This window comes from Pezoporus occidentalis, unplaced genomic scaffold (genome assembly GCF_034315485.1).
Source record: "Pezoporus occidentalis ecotype Australia unplaced genomic scaffold, CSIRO_AGI_Poc_V1 ctg22, whole genome shotgun sequence".
In the NCBI taxonomy this organism is placed as follows: Eukaryota; Metazoa; Chordata; class Aves; order Psittaciformes; family Psittacidae; genus Pezoporus; species Pezoporus occidentalis.
Window position 1 is genome coordinate 2,089,161 of NW_026914072.1, and position 19,026 is coordinate 2,108,186.

The 19,026-nt window shown below is 38.2% G+C and overlaps 2 protein-coding genes and 1 long non-coding RNA gene across 7 annotated transcripts in view; 1 reads left to right on the top strand and 2 right to left on the bottom strand.

The window, feature by feature from the left end:
* Positions 1 to 3,475, bottom strand: part of BTBD10 (BTB domain containing 10) — a 32,901-nt gene extending 29,426 nt beyond the window's left edge. Inside the window, exon 1 of one of the 4 annotated variants that reach the window (XM_062620184.1) lies at positions 3,320 to 3,475. The gene's annotated coding sequence lies outside the window, so the exon portion shown is untranslated. The remainder of the gene's footprint in view (positions 1 to 3,319) is intronic. The other 3 variants (XM_062620188.1, XM_062620185.1, XM_062620187.1) reach the window with 3 other exon arrangements.
* Positions 3,476 to 6,892: 3,417 nt separating this feature from the next.
* Positions 6,893 to 10,733, bottom strand: PTH (parathyroid hormone). Its single transcript, XM_062620345.1, has 2 exons — positions 9,857 to 10,733; positions 6,893 to 9,080 (listed from the first exon to the last, which is right to left on the bottom strand). The coding sequence occupies exons 1-2, from the start codon at positions 10,318 to 10,320 to the stop codon at positions 8,807 to 8,809; spliced, it is 738 nt and encodes a 245-aa protein (XP_062476329.1). The 5' UTR covers positions 10,321 to 10,733; the 3' UTR covers positions 6,893 to 8,806.
* A 224-nt stretch (positions 10,734 to 10,957) lies between these two features.
* On the top strand, positions 10,958 to 18,522 carry LOC134164446 (uncharacterized). 2 transcript variants are annotated; one of them, XR_009965146.1, is made up of 3 exons: positions 10,958 to 11,477; positions 14,874 to 14,969; positions 18,443 to 18,522. It is a non-coding gene; the product is annotated as an uncharacterized LOC134164446 (long non-coding RNA). The 2 variants fall into 2 exon arrangements; XR_009965145.1 differs by lacking the exon at positions 10,958 to 11,477 and adding an exon at positions 11,547 to 12,216.
* The last annotated feature ends 504 nt before the right edge of the window (positions 18,523 to 19,026 follow it).

The following is a 19,026-nucleotide window of genomic DNA, read 5'->3' on the forward strand; positions in this document are numbered from 1 at the left end:
ATTTCAAGCCAGCCAGCCACATTATATTTATTGAGAATACTTGTCAGGATGAAAAGCTCTGGAGTCTTACTAAGGAAGATGACTAAAATAATATGAAATTTAGAGGCAGAGGCCCAAGATGTCACCTTCCAGACACCAACTCATCAGGTGGAACAAAGAACTGATTGCTCCAGCTGTCAGTACAGAAGACAACATTGAGGTAACACGTAATACTTCAGGCAGCTACTTCAGCTTTAAGCCTCGGTCAGACGCATTTCCTAAAGTAGAACAGGTTTCAGAAGCCCATCTGCTCTAACCTGCTCTATCAGTGAGATACACTGTAAAGGTGAACCAGGATAAGATGAAAGACCCAATAGACAAGAAACCAGCTAGGATAAAACCTGGCATTAGTGGTGACAGAAACTCCAAGACTTTATTTAGACTTTCTGTGACAGTCTGCCGTTTGCTGCCTTTAGTCAAAGCTCAAAAGCAACAACAAAAACTAACTTACAAGTAAGATTTACTGGATATGCAAGCACAGTGACATTACATCCTAATTAAGAAATACAGTTCAAAGTACACATGCTCATAATGCAAACACTGCATCTCATGGAAACCCACACTTGCCAAGTGAGTTTCTTGCAAACTACCACAGGAATCAGTCACAATCCAGCCACATAAAGTAGCTTTAGAAATTACCATCACCAAAATGTTATCAAACTGATGCTGATTAAAGCATAGCTGAGAACCATCCCGTGCATTACAGTCTCAATATTAACAAAGTAGGCCAGGACTGAAGCTTCTCTTAAGGGGGGGGATGATAAATAAGAAAATCAAGCAGTCATGGAAGTTGGTGACATTCCTATTTTATAACTGTAAACAACAGAAATCCAGCAAGCTTTAACTTAATTCTTAAAAGGAACATGACAATAACACTCCTATCTGCTATCAGAATCCTAAAAGAAGCAAGAGGCAGATGATTCCCAACTCCGCCTCTGTATTGGGATTCATTGTGCAAAATCAGCCTAGGTCTACCTGTAAAAAGCTCAGCTGATTGAGCAGCTTCTCCCACACAAAACCAGAATCATGATTATCACTGCAGGAAAAAGCAGAACATACCTTCTTGCCACTCCTTCTAGCCCCATCCCCTGATGCCCACCAATATAAAACAGAAAGCAGACATAGGCCTTGGTAATAGTCAGTGACAAAATGAATAGCATGAAACAAAGTATCGGGTAGATTTCATGAAGAAACAAGCAAGGTCTACACTCATGGCTGTTACGCATCAGTAACAGTGTATCTCAATGAGCAAGAAAACGCCATATAATTTTTTCAAACTTCAAATTAATTCTAAGGTAGCCTTTTATTTTATACGTATTTTAAAGAGATACATAATTTTATTGATAAGCAACAGCACTGGGACAAGATTTAAGCAACACTGCTGAAACAAGCTGTGCTGAAAGAAATTGGCATATAATGAGATTTTGATTTTTGCGAATGCATAGAAGACAAAACAGCCCCAGCCTCAAACATGCAATCTAGGAAAGCATACAGTTTATAACAAAGTGACAAAAAAAAAAAAAACAGCACTGATGACATTTGTGACTAACTTAATAAGCAGTTATCACCCACACATCAGCTGTTTACCATTTTAAAATGCAATAGCACCTAAAAGGAAACCTCTTCTTTGAGAAAGAATTCAGCGTGTGATCCTAAAGCTGCTTTAACTTATTGTTTTTCTTAACCTCCAGTTAAAACTAAGTGTGGACAAAAGTACAAATAAAAACGTGTTGAAAAACACTCCCAAGAACAGCCACCAAGAGCATCATTGGTAGATGGCAACAAGTTTTTGAGACAGAAATGGTACAAATAGGAAGGTAATATGCAAAGACATTTGGCAGATTCCTGAAATTAGAAAAACAAAATCAAAGACAAATCCACACTAACAGACCTGCAGAACAAACACAGTGAAACAGTTTTCCTTAACTACAGAGAAATGGATAAAGAAAAACGACCCCAGCCATATCCTTTTGACTGTACTTGTGTTCAAGTTATAGGAAAATCAAGGTAACCTACAGAAAACAATGCAAAGACAGATTATTTTTTTTTTTAACCCGAGATGAAAAAAGTAACGTGTGAACTATCTGGTTATGAACTGTGAGCAGTGTGAAGAGGATAATTTGAATTGTATTTATGGATCATCTAACTCAAGAGCAAATTGAAGAGGGTAAGAGAGGGTCTTCCAGGGAAAGGATCACCAAAGCTGAAGCAATAACAGAGATAAGGGCTCTTTAAATGAATCACTGAAGATGATTCATGAGGAAAAAAAAGCACAAAAATAAGAAGAACAGAGATGACAGCCAAAAGGCTACCATGAAGCCAGACTTTAGGCTGTACTCAAATCTGTGAGAGGCAGCCAACATATAAAAAAAAAAACCAAACAAACCATACCAGAACAAAACAGAACAAAAAGATACAATGCAACGACTCCTTTGTATAAAGAAGCCAGACAAGCAAGAGAAACACACCTGTAAAAAGGTCTGTGATGGAGCTGAATCGAAATTCTGAAAGAAGAGAGTTCTAAAGTGATACATTTCATGGGATCAGAGATAAAAATGAAAAGGATGCAGAAGCTAGAAACAGAAGCAAAATTAAAGGAAAAAGGTAATGACAAGCAAGTGTGACACATAATTGTACTATGACTGGTTTATCATAAAAACAATTACTTTCTGCAAATAAAATACGGTTACAACGAAAAGTATCATAAAGATATTGAACACATTATGAAATCATATGAGGAGGTAAATCAGTGCTCAGGAACTACATGATCGCTGTCAGCCAGTCTAAGCAATAATACTACTTCTGTACAGCCTTCATAGCAACCGCAGGTTTTACCGATACACAATAAATGATTAAATTAGTAATTTAAGCAGTGTTCGGCCCGCTCGTGACACCACACGCAACAGAATCAAAGCACAGCGGCCGGGAGCGGGTAATCTCTCTACGATGCTTTTACAGCGTAAAAGATTCAGAACACGACCCGTCTGAGGCGACGGGGAAACCCGCCGTCAGGCCCGCGGGCCGGTGCTCTACCTCAGGAGGCCGGCTGAGGTGCTCCGAGGCGCCGGTGGGTGACCCAAGCCCGGTCCGGTCCGTCACAGGGCAAGTGGCCGGCAGATGCACGGAGGGGCTGCCTCCCGTAAGTGGGACACAGACCAGGAGCCGCGGCTGAGAGTCCGGCTGCATAGGCCCGTCGGAAGCCCGGCAGCCCCGCCACACAGCCGCCGCGCAGCCCCACCAAGTCTCGCTCTCAGTCGCGCAGCCACCGCCCGCCACTCACCCGCGCAGCACCGCTGCCAAGCCACCGCCTCCCGCCGCCACCAGCCGCTGCGCCCAGGCCCGGCAACCGCCGCTGCCTACAGCTCTCGCGAGAGCAGCCCAGCGCGCCCCAGAGGAGGTGACGGCTGCACCGAGATCTCACGAGACTTGAGGAGCAGGGGCGGGGCGTGGCGCTACGCGACGCCGTTGCTAAGGGCGGGCCGGCGCCGTGAGGTGGTCGGCGCTATGGCGGGGCCGGGGAGTGCCGAGCCGAGCCGAGCCGAGCCGAGCCGAGCCGAGCCGAGCCGAGCCCAGCCCAGCCCAGCCCAGCCCAGCCCAGCCGAGCGGAGCCCAGCCCCGCCGGGGCTGCCTGAAGGCCGCTGTCGTGCCGGGTGGGTGGGACATCGCCATTCCCCCGCGTGCTGGGGGGGTCAAACAGGCGGAGGGTGGAGGCTGCCGGTTTGAGAGGCTGAGAGGCTGTGCTGAAGAGCGAGCGCCGTCCGTCGGCGGGAAGAGTGGCTCCCGCCTGCTGCCGCGGAAAGGTGCTGGGAAAAATGAGGCAGGTGAGCCACAGTGAAGCTGCACTGAGGGGATGGCAACCTGGCAGTTGCCTTTCCGCTGGAGCTCTGTCAAGGTTTACACACGGGAGCTGTGAGGAACAGCCGTTTGCGGTTTTACATAGTCCCATGGTAAGCCATCTACCCCGGCCCGGCACAGAAGAAAAACCCAAAGACAGATGTAATGCAGTTTAGCTAGACAAGCTGAGATCCCCGTCATCTCAATCTTCATCCTAAAACTGATTCCTGATTTAAATTACAACTATAAGTTTTAGCTTCATACAGCCCTATAGGTTATATAAAGTCTATATAATCTGCAGTCTGTTTAGAAATATAATTAGTGGATGTGGCTTTCATTCTGTAGTGCCCTAGCAGAATTGTCATGTCCCACAATGTAGGCAGCTTTGGTGTACTGAAGTGTCACAATTGTTGAGATGACACTAGGCCCATTCCACTCCTTGTGGGGGAGAATTAACTGATAGCAAGCCCAGGCTGTATTCAGATCTAAAGACAACCTTTGTCTCTTTTTTGAGATATTCTCTATTAGCACCAGATTGGGATTGACTTCCATATCAGGTGAAAAGACTCCAGAACTCTAGACGATAAGTATATTGAAGCAAATTTGAATTAGTGGAAAGTTTGTGAGGAGGAAAAGGAGCAAATCTTTGCCCAAACTTTAGAATCTTTATCTGTTATTTTTTGTGCACTGTGGGAAGCCAGTCTAGTTGCACACTGGATATTTTGGGGGAGCCCCACTGTGAAGATCAGCCACCATGTATGGGCTCTTCTCAGAGTCTCATAAAATGCTATTTTAAGCCACTGTTGGACCAGACCTCCCAGGGAAAACATGCAGGTAAGAGGGAACAAGGATCTGTATCCTACTGATGAGTATATTCACCTTGACTAGGGCTTTAACCTCTTGTTGAGGAAGTTAACAAATTTGCTGTCAGATTCCAGAAACCAGAACTGTATAGCCAATGCTTCTTGTGCTTCTATGTATCTTACAGAGCATTTCTGTCTTTCAGAGACACCTAATTATTAATCTAAAGATTCAGTGAGTGTATACCTCTGGACGTCCCTGGGGCATTAGCAGATCTGACTGCTTCAGGCAGGGAATATTAGATAGATAATTTATGCACCTTAAGCACATTGGGGAGAGGAGGGAAAGAAGGGGGCAAGAAAGCAGGGATTTGAGTCTTCACTATACCAAAATGCACCACAAAAGACAGAAGCTTTGCAATGTAGAGCAAAACAGGAATCTGATAAATTAATTCTCTTTTCCATCCTTTACCTATAGTCACAGACATAAACCACACAGTTCCAGAAGTCCACCAGTAGAACAATGACAGCCATGCAGCCCGAACAAAAGCTGTTAGCATGCACTAACTAGGCAGGGAGTCAGATGTTACATGCCACTTAACAGGGATCTGAGCAATATTAAACAGCAGTATATACACAGACAAAGTTAGAAGCAGCTAAGAAAGCCAAACCACTTGCAGTTAAATCAGCAGCAGTAGGTTTTACTTACAGATCATACAGTTTATCTAGCTTTTATTGCAGTTCTTCTGACTTTGGCTTTGCTAACTTTTAATGGGGTTGGTGTTTTTTTCACATGCTACTATTTTATTTCCCCTTAGAATGGGTATTGATGTTGGTGCTTCCTGTTTCAATGAGTCATGACTGAGAGACACGATTATATTTCTTTTCACTGAGAATTTTATAAAATGTGAGTGTGTACAATACATATTCATCTGCACAGGGTAGGTCTTCAAGGACACAGGTCTTAGCAAAAAGCCCTTGCCAGGTCTTAAAGTAAGGTTTTCTGCCTTGAAAGAAAATCTGTGCATAGAAACCACATTCTAAAGGAAGGAAAGAGGCCTTTTAGAGATGCTTCATCTTTGGAAGGCTGACTGACCCTGGGGATGTGAAGGGGTGTGGACCTAATACTTTTCTAACCTCATCTCTCTAACAGGGGACATAACAAGTCTTCTTTGGCAGTCACATGCATGTCTGCTGTGAAGTGCAGACTCACTTAGTATTTGCATTATTTACATGCAAGTACACAACCTGACATAGACTTAAGGCTCCTACCAATGCAAGTGTGGGGAAAGAACTTGAGCATACCCCAAAGTCATACCACTCCAGTGATGTTGGCTGGAGGTGAGATTTTGGCTCACCCTAGCTAGAAGCTATTTATTCAGCCATGTGCAGGCTCAATTCTTGCCCTCTCTTTCCTTGTTCTTTTACAAAGATAGGTAAGCAAAGCCATTTATCTATTTATTTAGTCTGTTCTGTTTATTCATCAGATCTTTATCATGCCTTTTTATTTATTGCTTTTCTGACTGCTGCTGTTACATATGTGAACATATGTTGAAACGTATGTGTTTCAGTGGCCCTATTATTTCTTACCATCCTCTTTATAGTCCCCTTAATCTGTGGAAGAGAGATGACCAAAATTTCATGTGTTACTCCAGGGGAAGATAAATCTTTGCAATAGTTCATAATATTAAAATATTTTTGCTAACATCCTCTGCCCCACTCTGATAATTTTGCTGTTTTGACTGCTGCTACACTGATCAGAGGTTTAAGCTGAAAAACTGTAACGAATCTGTTTTTTTAGATTATTACAACTTGTAAGTAATTACATTCAAATTATATTTTTCTTTCTAATGGGCATTACCTAGCACTAATTCATCTGCCACTGTGCTGTCTTTAGTCCTTCTGAAGAATCATACTGTATATGGACAAAGCAAATATGGTTTTATCCATAAATAAGGCAGTGCTGAGCACAGGTTGTCTTTGGCCATATTTCCAGCTAAGCTATAGTGAGTGGTGTATCCTGTCTCTGACCCTGAAGCCCTTCATAAGCAACAAGTACTTTTTTTGAAGTGTACAGAAAGTTTAAATATTCGTGTATGCATCTTTCATCTACTTGATAGCTGAAGATTAGGAAGAACAGGTTGTTTAGATAATAGAATTTTTTTTTAGATAAAAATGTAAGGGTTTATTAATTTGGTGCTTGAAGGTTGTACAGTTTCTGCACATGTGTCAGTATTGTAAGGAACAGAAATACACTTGTGCTAGGTAAACCCCTTCTCTATAATCTTTGTTATTTTTGTGTGCAGGAAAGACCAAAGGAAAAGTAAAAATTGCTTTTATCATTATTTTTGTATTTATATTGCTCTAATAAAGTAAGATGGCTTAATAACCTTGCTCCAAATGCTAAATTATATCAGAATAGTTACACATCAGTCAGTTATTATGCTTTAAAATAATGTCCAAGAGCTTTTGGTCCACTTTATTTGGTAATACATAAGTGAGACATAAGTACAAAAATGCAATTTCATTTAAGTTAGCACAGATGTCTGATGAAAGAATAAATAGAAAGTGCACTTCAAGGCCTTGATTCTACAAAGAGACAAGTAGCATGGAACCTTTGCCTGTGTGTGAGAGGGCACTGATGTGCACAGATGTACCATCTGCTTGCAGCATCAGAGCCTCTACACTACTAAAAGTATAGCCAAGATTATGAACTACACATTGCTAGTTACAAGTACCTTTCTAGCTTCCAGAAAATTGCATTTATATTTGTAATAATTTATGATTTTTTACTAGGTTTCCCAAGGTGTGCTAGACATCAAACAAAGAAATACAAAATGGTACCGGAACATCCATGCAAACTGTTTGGCTTAGAGCAGCAATTCGTCTAGATTTGAGCTCTGGCAATGGCAAATTTGGAGGTAACCACCATCATCCCTACTGAGAAAACATTCTTGTTAGTCAGAAATGATTGAAGGTCCTAAGAAGATGTGCATATACCATTTGAAATATTTTTTTATTTGCTACTTTTAAAAATTATTATCATAATTGAATTTTTTCCACCCCTATTTATGCTGTTTATGTCTGATTCTGTTATAGTCCTACCAGCTAATGGTTCTTCTCCCAAGCTGATTCCTGGTTCTCATTTTTGGGGACTTGGCAAACTGAATTCCTAATTCTAAAAAAATAGCATATAAAAATGCATTTTATTTATGAGAGCCACTGGTCTCACAAAAAAGAAATATTTACACAGGAGGCCGAGTACAACATACAGAAATTCAGATATAGTTTACAGTGAAAATGAGGGACAAAAAATACATATTGCAAGACTTTTGTTTCAATTGTAATTGTCTGATATACAATAATTTGCCAGTTTTATAGTTAGGGGCCATGCTTAACCACATGCTAATTTCTCTGCTCCCACTGTTTCTGCTATTAATTATAGGTTATCATCTTTTGGAAGAGGGGGAGGCAATGAAACCTTCCCTTCATTTCAGTATTTTGCAAAATTCCATCCTCCTATTTCATACAGATTTTGTTTTAATTTTATCCCACTGTAATTTCATCTCAAACTTCACCTTCCTACTTTATGTTTGCATTCTTTAATCCTAAATGCTTAACATTCAGCTTTTGCTATGTAATTAAAGTTAATCTGATTTTAGGCCGTCTTCGAAAAATAATTGTGGATTTAAGTTTACATATTTTCATTAGTGCAAAGTTAAGCAAAATTTAACCTTTGGCAAAATAGCGCCCTATTCTGTAGACAGGTTCTACTGCATTTATTCAGCGTTAGTTAACAGTAGGAGTAGGCCTAGTGATTACATACAAATACCGTCCATGTAAAAGCAGTAGAACTGGTCTTAAATGTCTGCAACTTTCCTGCTGTTTTGGATTTCTTTTTCTTTTTTATACCAGAAATTTCTAAGATACATTAGCCATATAAAAGATACCCAGAATTTGCAAACACATTTTACTATTTGGTTGTGAAATGTCTAGGTCAACAGGGCTACAACCTTGAATGGTGCCTTTAATCCTTATTGCAGTCTGAATAAATAATAATAAAATGCCCTACTTGATCAATCGTATAGAGACATGTGCTTACTTGGACAGATATAACGCTCTGACTTTTTCCATTATGGCTTTGTTTTAAAGAGTACATCCATGTAAGTTTTGTCCACATCGATGGATTTCTTCTGCATTGCTGCCCGCAAATGCTCAGGAAGCAGCCTTCGACTTCTTATCTCACCCAGCACAATCTCATCCTTGTTTCGAGGTCTCTGGGTCCTAGCATCTTCAAGGGCACTGTGCACATCCTGCAGTTTCATCTGAAGCCAGTCCTGTCTCTCTATGGTGTGTCTATGCTCTCCAAGATTATGCATTAGTTGCATCTCACTCACTGATCTTTTCCTGCATGAAAGGAAAGCAAAGAAAGAGACTCATAGTGGCCCTTCTTGAATTCTAGATCTCAAAACCTGCTATTTGAGAACCTTTTTTGCGATACCACAATACAGAGCCATAAGACTTACCTTTCCTATTCATAAGAGGTAGAATCGCATCTGGAGAAGAGGAGTGTCGCTGGAGGCTTATTATTGGTAATGGATATATTAGTGAGAAGACATAAAAAATGGGAAATAGTGCACTTTTGTGATGAAATTGTTTGACCATGATTTATTTTAGCTATTGTAGATATGCTTAGGACACATACAATAGTAAGACACTGATTAATAAAACTGCAGTGTTTATTCAGGGGTAATTTTCTGTGAACACTAGAGCTAAGGAAGCATGACTTCCTGTGGATTTGTACCTCAGTGCTGACTGATGTTAATGTCTAAGTGTGAGTTCCAGCTAGATTCTCACACAGTAAAAAAATGCTATCCTGTGCAGACCCCGTAAGTGCCTTATGAGATGAACCTTACCCAGTGATATTCCTAGGAGATCACGTACATGATTTTTCTCCCTCTACTCAGCTGCCTGTTTTCACAAACTGTTTAAGAGCTCAGAGTATCTGAGAGCTCTACAGCTGTATCTAAGATGACAGAATTTGGCCAGCTTGGCCAACAGGCTCAAAAGCAGAGACAGAAAGACTCACATACATATAAACTTACATGCGGACAAAGTAATGAGATTCTCAAGACACCTTAAGTCATCCTCCAAACTTTGGAAGTGTAAAATAATGTACTTACATCATTGGTCTTCCATCAGAGTTTGTAAAAAAGCATATGGCATATAAAATGATTGCAATCCTGGCCAGATTTTTTATAGAGGTCATTTTCTCTACAAAGACAGAAATGAATACATGTATGAATCTGTATTTTAAGCGATTTCTGTTTGTTCCAAATAAATTTAGTTTAGAAAAAAACTGAAGGCAGGCATCAAAGGAGGGATTTTGAAAAATAGACTTTTTTGTGAACGGAGTTAAAGAAAGGCATGCAAACAAAGACTCTGTTTCTAATACTAATTTTGAAAGCAACTTCATAGGCAAGTCTAAGAACTTTGGTCTTTGGTTTAGTTGCCCTGCCTCATCATCATCATCATCATCATCATCACCATCTAGGTACCCATCCACTGAATAATTTGGTGAAAAGCAACATGCCCTTCCATTATTATTGTTGCTGCTGTTGTTATTATTATTAAATTCATACTTCATATACTCCAAGTATGTTGAAATACTTGTATATTAGCTATGCAAGTTAGAAGTTTTGTTCTTTTATCTATTTCCATTGCATATTCTTTAGAATGAAGAGGCTGACAATTTTCTTGACAATTTAGCATGAAGGCATAACTCTACTGAGTTATGTCATTCCCCGTTTAATTCCATAAGAGAAATCAGAATTGAGCAGCTCAGTTTTTTCAGTGATAATCCTGCACTGCCAGTATGAATTCCACTCTGCTTTGTACATCAGCAGCAAAACTGCCACTTGGGATATATTTGAGAAATATTTATTAATGCTGATGCTACAACAGGCAGAAATGACACAGTCCAAATATCAGTTTCTAGACTGGATTTTCAGTATGGGCAGCCAGAATAAGCATTTTTTTTTTTGTTATAGCTTAGAAATTTGATACATTTTCGCAGTATTTTCTGCAGCTTTACTCTGGGTCAGAAAAGCATTTATTGAACGGTATCTTACATGACAGCCTGAATGTGGTCCCAGCAGTCAGGATCTGGATTTTCTTCAAGATGTTTCTAACTCATTGCCACAATTTTTTTTTCATTTCACAAACTTGGTTCAGATAATAAAACAATTTGATTGTACTACTTTATTTTTAAGATAGGCTGAACAGAAGGTAATGTAAAAATTAACAAAGAATCAATGATAACATTTTCTAAGTCTTCTAGAGAACTTGGAAATAAAATAGAGTATACTTACCAGATAGTATCTTACACAGATTTCTGGTTTGGGTATGTCAGCAGATGACTGTCTCTTGATGTCAAGTATATTTAAAGACTACTGAATTGGTTCAGTGAACCCCTTAAATGTAACTCTAAAATAGAGCTTCTAAGTAACTTAGAAGCCCTTTTATTGTCTCAGTTGATGTCACTCTCAACACACACCCTCCTGACCCTCATGTACCCACCCTCAGATGCTTTTGTTAATTTGGCATTTACAGGGAAAAGAAAGATCTCAGCAAAAAGAAAGTATCCTGGGTACCTGTGAAGAAGTTTGACTTTTAAATTCAGATTCCCTATTCCTCATAGTTTTGTACTGAAGAGAAAACGATCTCTGAAGCTGTTGAAATGATTTGCAAAGAAAACTTTATGTTGCTAAATGAAGGCAGGTAAAATTTACATTGGGCAGTGAGGTTAGTGATCTACAAATGCAAGATTATAACAAAATATCGAAAAGCTAACATCTCTAATACTTGTTCAGCTCAGATACTAGGTTTCTTTGTGAAAGAATATACTGGAGAGGAGCAGAGGCCCTGGGATGATAGTAGATCATGTCTTTAATGAGATGCTGGTGGTACAAAAAAGTTATTAAAATACACTCTTCTGTTACACCTATACTTAAGTATATCCCACCATCTCTCAAATGTGCCTCCTAAAATGGAAGCATTCAAACAGGCTGTGATGTAAATTAGTACTTTATAAATTTTGGAAAAGAAATACATAACTCTTTGCCTACATTCTAAGAAGGGAAATGTGTAATTCAGCAATACTTTCCCGTATGTTTGAAGAAAGATTACTTTTGGCTGCAAGATATTTTTCCTACATTAGGTGCTTCTGCTGAGTTCCAGCATATTTCTTGAGGAAAATAAAAATTGAAATAAAGTTTACATCTGCATATTTTAACACACCATTTGGAAGCTATTACTGCTTTTACCATTAATGCTTTTTTGGTTACACTATATATCTGTTGTATTTCACTAAGACGTAAAAAAGATATTTTACAATATTGATTTATATAGATGGTATTCCCAAGGGGAAAGGAAGGGAAGAAACAGAAACTCCATAAAACTCTAAAGGTTCCCTCAGTAAGCAGTAAACTGAGAAACTGAGAAGTACAGAAAAAATCCACTTAAACAAGTTCAAGAAAACAAGGTAGAGAGTCTCCCAACATTATATTCTCAGTCCTCAATATCCTAACACCTACACAAAAAGAAAGAGTAAACAAAGGTTTATGGGGACAGTATGTTTTGTATTTGGTGTGGCCACCAGGGATACTAACTTGAAGGCTTTAGTGACTAAAAACGTGCAATGAACATGGCAAGCCAGGAAAGGATTTGAAAAATGTCTACACAGTTGATTATGAAAAGCTGCATTTTTTAGATTTTACCATAACAAACATCTGTAAAACCTTTAAACATGGCAGTATTTTTACAGGGGCCTGGCATTCCTATGGAACCTCTACCAAAGCCTTAACTAAAGGACAAACATGAAAAAAATCTAGTGTCTGTATACAAAAAAAATCATGCTTTCATATAAACTGGCAGCAACTGATAGCAGAAATCAGCAATAAGCCATTAGTAAGAACTGCAAAATGAGTGTTTGCAGACTTGAGTTGCTGACATTATTATTCTAGTTGCAGTTGTATTCCTTACAAAAGACATGTAAATATGGAAGAGACCCCAGCTTGGAGCTTTGTATAAAACTGAGACAGAGAAAATACCAGAAAACACTTAAGTCACTTCAGACAATTTACAGTATATTAGTGCAGGTGTCCTTAAACAAGATGTAGTTTTAGCCGGCTTCTTTGCAGCACACCTAGTCTTTGAAACAACTCTGAAATAGGATTTTTTATTCAAAGGTATTAAATATGTTGTACCTGCAATCTCAAAGATATCTGAACTTAATACTTCAAAAATATTTCCATGTGAAAAATGCACAAGACAACTTAGAATTGCACTGTTCGTCTCAGATAAGTGAAGATACAAAAAATAACAAAAATACGGAATATGTACCCCACTATTTGTGAATAAATAGAACCCACGGTTGTAATTAAAGAAACTTTAAATTACATCTCAAAATGGGCATAGCTTTTCCTGTATATGCAGAAAAAATAACTTACTTGGTTTGGATTATTATCCCTGATATACAGAAATTATGTTATTTTATAATATTGCTGCTAATAACTTACCCCATGTCATCTGTATTTGCTAAACTTGGCATATCAAATGTGGGAATGACAGATAATGGACCAAATGAGTGCAGCTTTTTTTACATAATACTGGGAATTGTGAACATTTTTGTTCGGACACAGTGCTTCCACCATGAAATGATGAGTTGAAAATGGATTTGAGCTCTTCTGATGTTTCAGAAAGATGAAGATTCATGTTCAGATTCAAATTTTTCTCTTTTAAGCATCCCTTAAAAAAAATCAGATCACTTTTGAGCACTACTTAATGGAAGAGCTGACTGAACCCAGGAAGCCAGGGCTAACACGTGCTGAAATGCTGTTCATTAGGAGTCTTAAGACTCCCTGCATTTACGGAGACTGTGGTGAAAAAAAGGTATATAAACTTTCATGACAGAAAAAAAAAAATTTAAAATTATCTCCTCAATGAAAAGGCATTTCATGATCCTTTGTAGATCTAAGACTGTGTATATAAAGAAAATGGCAAAAATGGCGACACCCCCCCCCCCCCCCAAGTTTTTCTCAGGAATTTCTAGTGCCTACAAATGAGGAATGACCTAAATTAAATGATTTTTTACTTCTCTTAGAATAAAAGGAGGGAAAACACAGTGGATCCTGAGTTTTCATATTCTGAAAATAGCAGGCTGTGAATGAGCCAATGCAGAAAAACAAAACTGGGTACAACTGAACAGAGCAGTCAACAAACTATAAAACATTAAATGTTTTGGGTATCTATGAGAGAAAGGCAACTGATTCAAAAACTGATTGCAAACTATTGGTGTATATGTTGCATTATCGATACTGAAATTTCTTTTCCTTTGGAAGAGGAAGAAGTGAGAGCAGGTAACTTTTAATGAGACTTAGGCTGAAATACAATAATGCTTAGTAGATTGTAGTTCAAATTTGTGATTATTTCTTCAGCAAACTGTCTCAGGTTAGACCTAAGCTTGAACTGAATGTTCTCTTTACCATCATCTAAAACCATAGAATGTTATACTGGAAATGAGACAATATAGCAATATAGAATCATAGAATCAACTAGGTTGGAAAAGACCTACAAGATCATCAAGTCCAACCTCTACCTCAGCAGTGCCAGGGCAACTAAACCATGTCACTAAGGGCCTCATCTACATGTTTTTTGAACACTTCCAGGGATGGTGATTAACAAGAATAAGATTTCCATTTCACCCTTGGAAATGGAAATAATCTGTAGTCAAAATGGTGCCCTTAATTTTCAATTTCTTGTTTGATTTAACTCTGCTTTAACACTGTTGTTTTAATGTAACACAATGAGGTGTAATAAAATTTAAATAATATGGAATGTGGTAAATATTTTATAGGTGTTTAATACTACAGAGTTCATTACAGTGATGGCTTCTCTGTGCCACGAGGCATTATAGACATGAAACAAGGGCATGGCACTTCTGAAGGTGAGGGAGAGAGCTGAAGAACTGGAGATGCTGGAATCACAGTGTGGGAAGGAAGAGCTGACCATAGCCTTTTCCTCTGACAAGGCTTTTTCTTGATCAGTCAGAAAACTACCCTTCTCTGACCTTCCCTTATAGATTGTACAGATACTTGAATCAACTGTGCATGAAAAAAATCTGTGTTGCTTTGTTTGCAGGTGGTGTGCCACTTACGTTGAATTTGTTCCATTGAATGTAATCAGACTCCAGGGTTGAAAACAAGAGGAAAGCAATTAGACAGACTTTACAGCCAGGTAGGTGAACAATGGCCAAATTCTAAAAATTCTGAATTCTTTATAATCTACTTCATATATTCTATTCATTTTGTCAGGAAAAAAGTATTATATTGCATCTTGAAATTGAACACATACTAAGGTGTACTGCTGGAATATGGATAGAAGACACAGCTTTCTACAATTATATTCTTAAGGCACTAAAGCATATTTTCACAAATCAATTACGTAATCTGGTGTATTAATATTCCTACAGAATCCTTCATGCTCTAGATTTAAGGCTTAAATACTGCAGTGAAATTACTTCTGTACTGTTTACAAAAGCTTTTTCCACTTTGCTTGTTCCAGTGCATAATTCCAGATAAAAAGCTTTCTAACTGCAAGTGTGGCTAAGCGAGTATTAGTAGATCATTGAGCAAGGGAACAAAGTAATGGGTGACACACAGGATGATTGGTGAGGCAACCTTTCTAAATGTGTCCATGGAATGTTTCTGCCTTGACACAATGAAGAACCAAAGTGACAGTCAGTAAACTCTTTAGAACTTCATTTGATTGACAAGATTTGTGGCTTTTCAAATACCACAGCAGCATGTTTGGTCATTTATTTAAACAATATTGGGTATCTTCAGGTGGTTTTTGGGTTCTTGCAGCTAGATGAAGCTTTGACCACATGCTAGTTTCCAATTAGATAAAAACCAACACAGAGACTTATATGAAAATCAAAAGATGAGCTATCACAGTCTTTGTTTGTGTCCAATCTGCTTCATACAATGTGTTTTTAGCAGCTATTGGCAAACACGAATTTGCAAATAATTGCTTGCCAGTGTGTTTTTTTCTAGCTACAGAAAATCTTTCATCTGAGTATCACAATGTTCCTGAATTTGCCTGATTTCTTTCTGAAGGAAGTATATATTGATGATATTTCTAAGTTATGGACATTTAGGCAAAGACATCACCGAGAAAAAGATCAGAGAGAAAACAGAAAACGGGCTGGTAGATTTCTAGTCCCAGTCACCTGACTTTAGGTACACTTGCTTACCTAGGGGGATAAACTGGACACTGTAATGGTAACTGTGATCCAGATTATTTCTAGACTTTTCACTGATTAAATGAAGCACATACAATATCTGAGTGGACGCCCCTGTTAGCTCTCAATGTAACCTAGCCATGTTATCTCACAGAGCTATCCAGTTTATTACAGAATTTCTCCTTTGACCTATCATGGACATGCCAGGCTTTGATGATATGATCATGAATGTATGTGTGTTTGCTGCCTGCATGCCACCCTGTACCATGGCTGCATAGAATTTCACATAACATTACATGGCTGTTTTGAAGCCTAAATGGAGAGCCCTGCTTACCTCATCTCTCTGTCATGACAAGAATCTGAAGCTTGATGAAACAGCCCAGAGTAGCCTGGAGGAATGCTAAAATGTCTGTTAAGGAAAGTCATGAAGATGAGGTACCTCTTAGCCTGTACAGAGACATATTTCAATGGTCAGTAGCAAAAATGTTATTGTGCATCATGAACAATAATTAAAGCTGTGATTAGCACATACATATCAGCACATTTTTAAAGTGCTGTTAGTGAAATGTAAACTAAATATGAAAGTATTTGTAGAATTGTGTGTGAAAGTATAGGTTTTACTTGGGATTTAAAAGTTTTAAATTATTTTACAGCAAATAATTAGTGGGATATTAGCCTTCATGACACTGAAATGCTATGCTGTTACTGCTTTGCTGAATTCATTGCTATAATGAACAGTATAGTACTATATGACCTTTTTCAGTACATAGGAAACTAGTGCAGTACTCAAAACTACTGTCGGATTATCAGATTTTGGGGATCAATACCAAATGGAATTATGCATATGCATACACACATATATATAGTCTTAAATAGGCCAGGGTTTTCATTGGCCTATACTAGCTCCAAATATTTTGTGCAGGCTTGAGTTCCCTTTTAGTGACATACAGTGTAGTTGGAGCTCTAATGAGGGCTCATGTTCTTTTCTGTCACCCTTGAAACCAACATAGCATCCTTGACAAGCCATACAAGGAAACCAGCTTTGAGAGCACGAGTAATCCCAGAGAGAAATGCAACACTGAAACAGGGCTGAGTCTAAAATTCACTGACTATCTTCCCCAGTCTGAAGGACCTCACTCAAGACTTCAGGATTCAGGAAACCTCTCTTCTGCATTGCACACACAGCCAAATACATGCACATCCTATCAAATCATCATTTTAAAATCTATTAAGACATCTACTAATAATGGTTTGAGTAATTAAATACTGCTGTCAACTTGATCCTAAAAGTGGGAGGTAGGGAGCAGCAGATATCTGCAAGTGTCAGGTTTGACCTAAAACCATGATAAAAATGAATGTGCTAGCTCTGCATAAAATAAAATTAAAAAAAAAGATGACTTGGGATGATACAGGATGGAACAATGAAGGTCTGCATGTTTTATGCAGGTAGCCACGTATTTTTCTATCCTTTTTACTGAAAAGACATTTCAAGCTCATATTCCCATACTTTTTGCAGTCACTGCAGATGAGCAGATAGCATCCAAGTAAGCATTCTGGACCTTGACAAAATCTCATGGGAATGAAGTGTACACTTTATAAATGAATGATGATACTTCATGCCTTTCCTTCGATCCAGTCAATGTCCTGAAAAATATTATAGTCCATAGTCAGCTGAAAAACTTGGAAATATAGAGAACTTGCAAAAATCAATGTTTTGTTTGGCGTTTGAAAGAAAATATTGTGCTAGGTGCTATGCAAGCACACAAGAAGATGCAGACCCTTTAATAATGGTGTTATTAAGATAAAAAAAGTGTTGTGTTTTATACAAAGCTTTTCATTATTTCAGATATTAATTACAGCAAATAAAATATTCTAAGTTATATATTAAAGACTGTCCCAGAAATAAAATCCTTTAAATAAAAACTTCTATGTAGAAGACTTACTGAAGATTAATTCTGGAGTTAAATATTTTGGCCTGAAGCTTCTTCAAGATATTATCTTAATGTGTTTGTACACATATTTATAGTATTTTCTAAAAGGTTAATACTTTTTCTGTATTTTCCCTTCTTTATTTAATCGATCCTCTTCACAAAATTATTAGCTGGATTACTAATAGTTGTTAAAATCCAGTTCTTGAATTAACAGTTTTCTCTTACAGAACTCAAAGGACATTTTGTATTTGCATTATATGTATATTTTAAATCCTTCTATGTATTCAAAACTCATTTTTCTTCTTAGACCTTCCTGAAATATCAGCACTAACATGAAATTCTTGTAATAATTCTGAGAATCTAGTTCACCAAAAAGTCTAGCGCATTTGGAGCATCCATCACTTCATCTTCTGCTTTTTACTTTTTTCTTTTTTCTTGTTGGATTTCACACTGTGGTCTATGAGAAAATGCACTTTACATTGAGATGTATGGGTCTCAGTGCTTAACAGTTACTTGTTTTGGTCTCTTTGTTTCAGGCTCTGTGTTGAGCCAGTGAGACTCAAAAGAATTAAGAATTGGAGTTTGGCTCTACAGATCATCACCCTGGCCTCTTCTATAAGTGAGAGCATTATTATTATTAACTGTAGTGGTAGTTCAGTGCATTAGATAGATTCTACTAGTCAGTACGTCTCCTCTAGATCTTCTATGCTGATGTGTATTTCTTCTCTCTCACAAAGCTAAACAGACTATCTTGATTTAAATTTTTTCTAGTTAAGCTACTTAGTTCACTGCTTAGCAACTGCGGAAATCTATTGCTAAGGCTGTGTCTCTTCTTCCATTTGGAATTCAGACTCTTCATCTTAATTTCCTAGGCTTTTTGTAAAAGGCCTATATCCCCACTTCGGTGCATTGTATATTGCCATTTTAATCTCTACAGTTTGGGCTAGGATAGAAACAAATAAAGATTTGCTTCGCTTACACTGTATGACTGAGTAGTGAAGGACCTAACCCGGTATTTCTGCCCTTATTTTCTGCTACCCTTTGTTTTACATTGTGATCTCCCTATCTCATAGGATAGACTAGTTAAGGTAAGAATTAACCAATTCTGCCTAATCAAGTC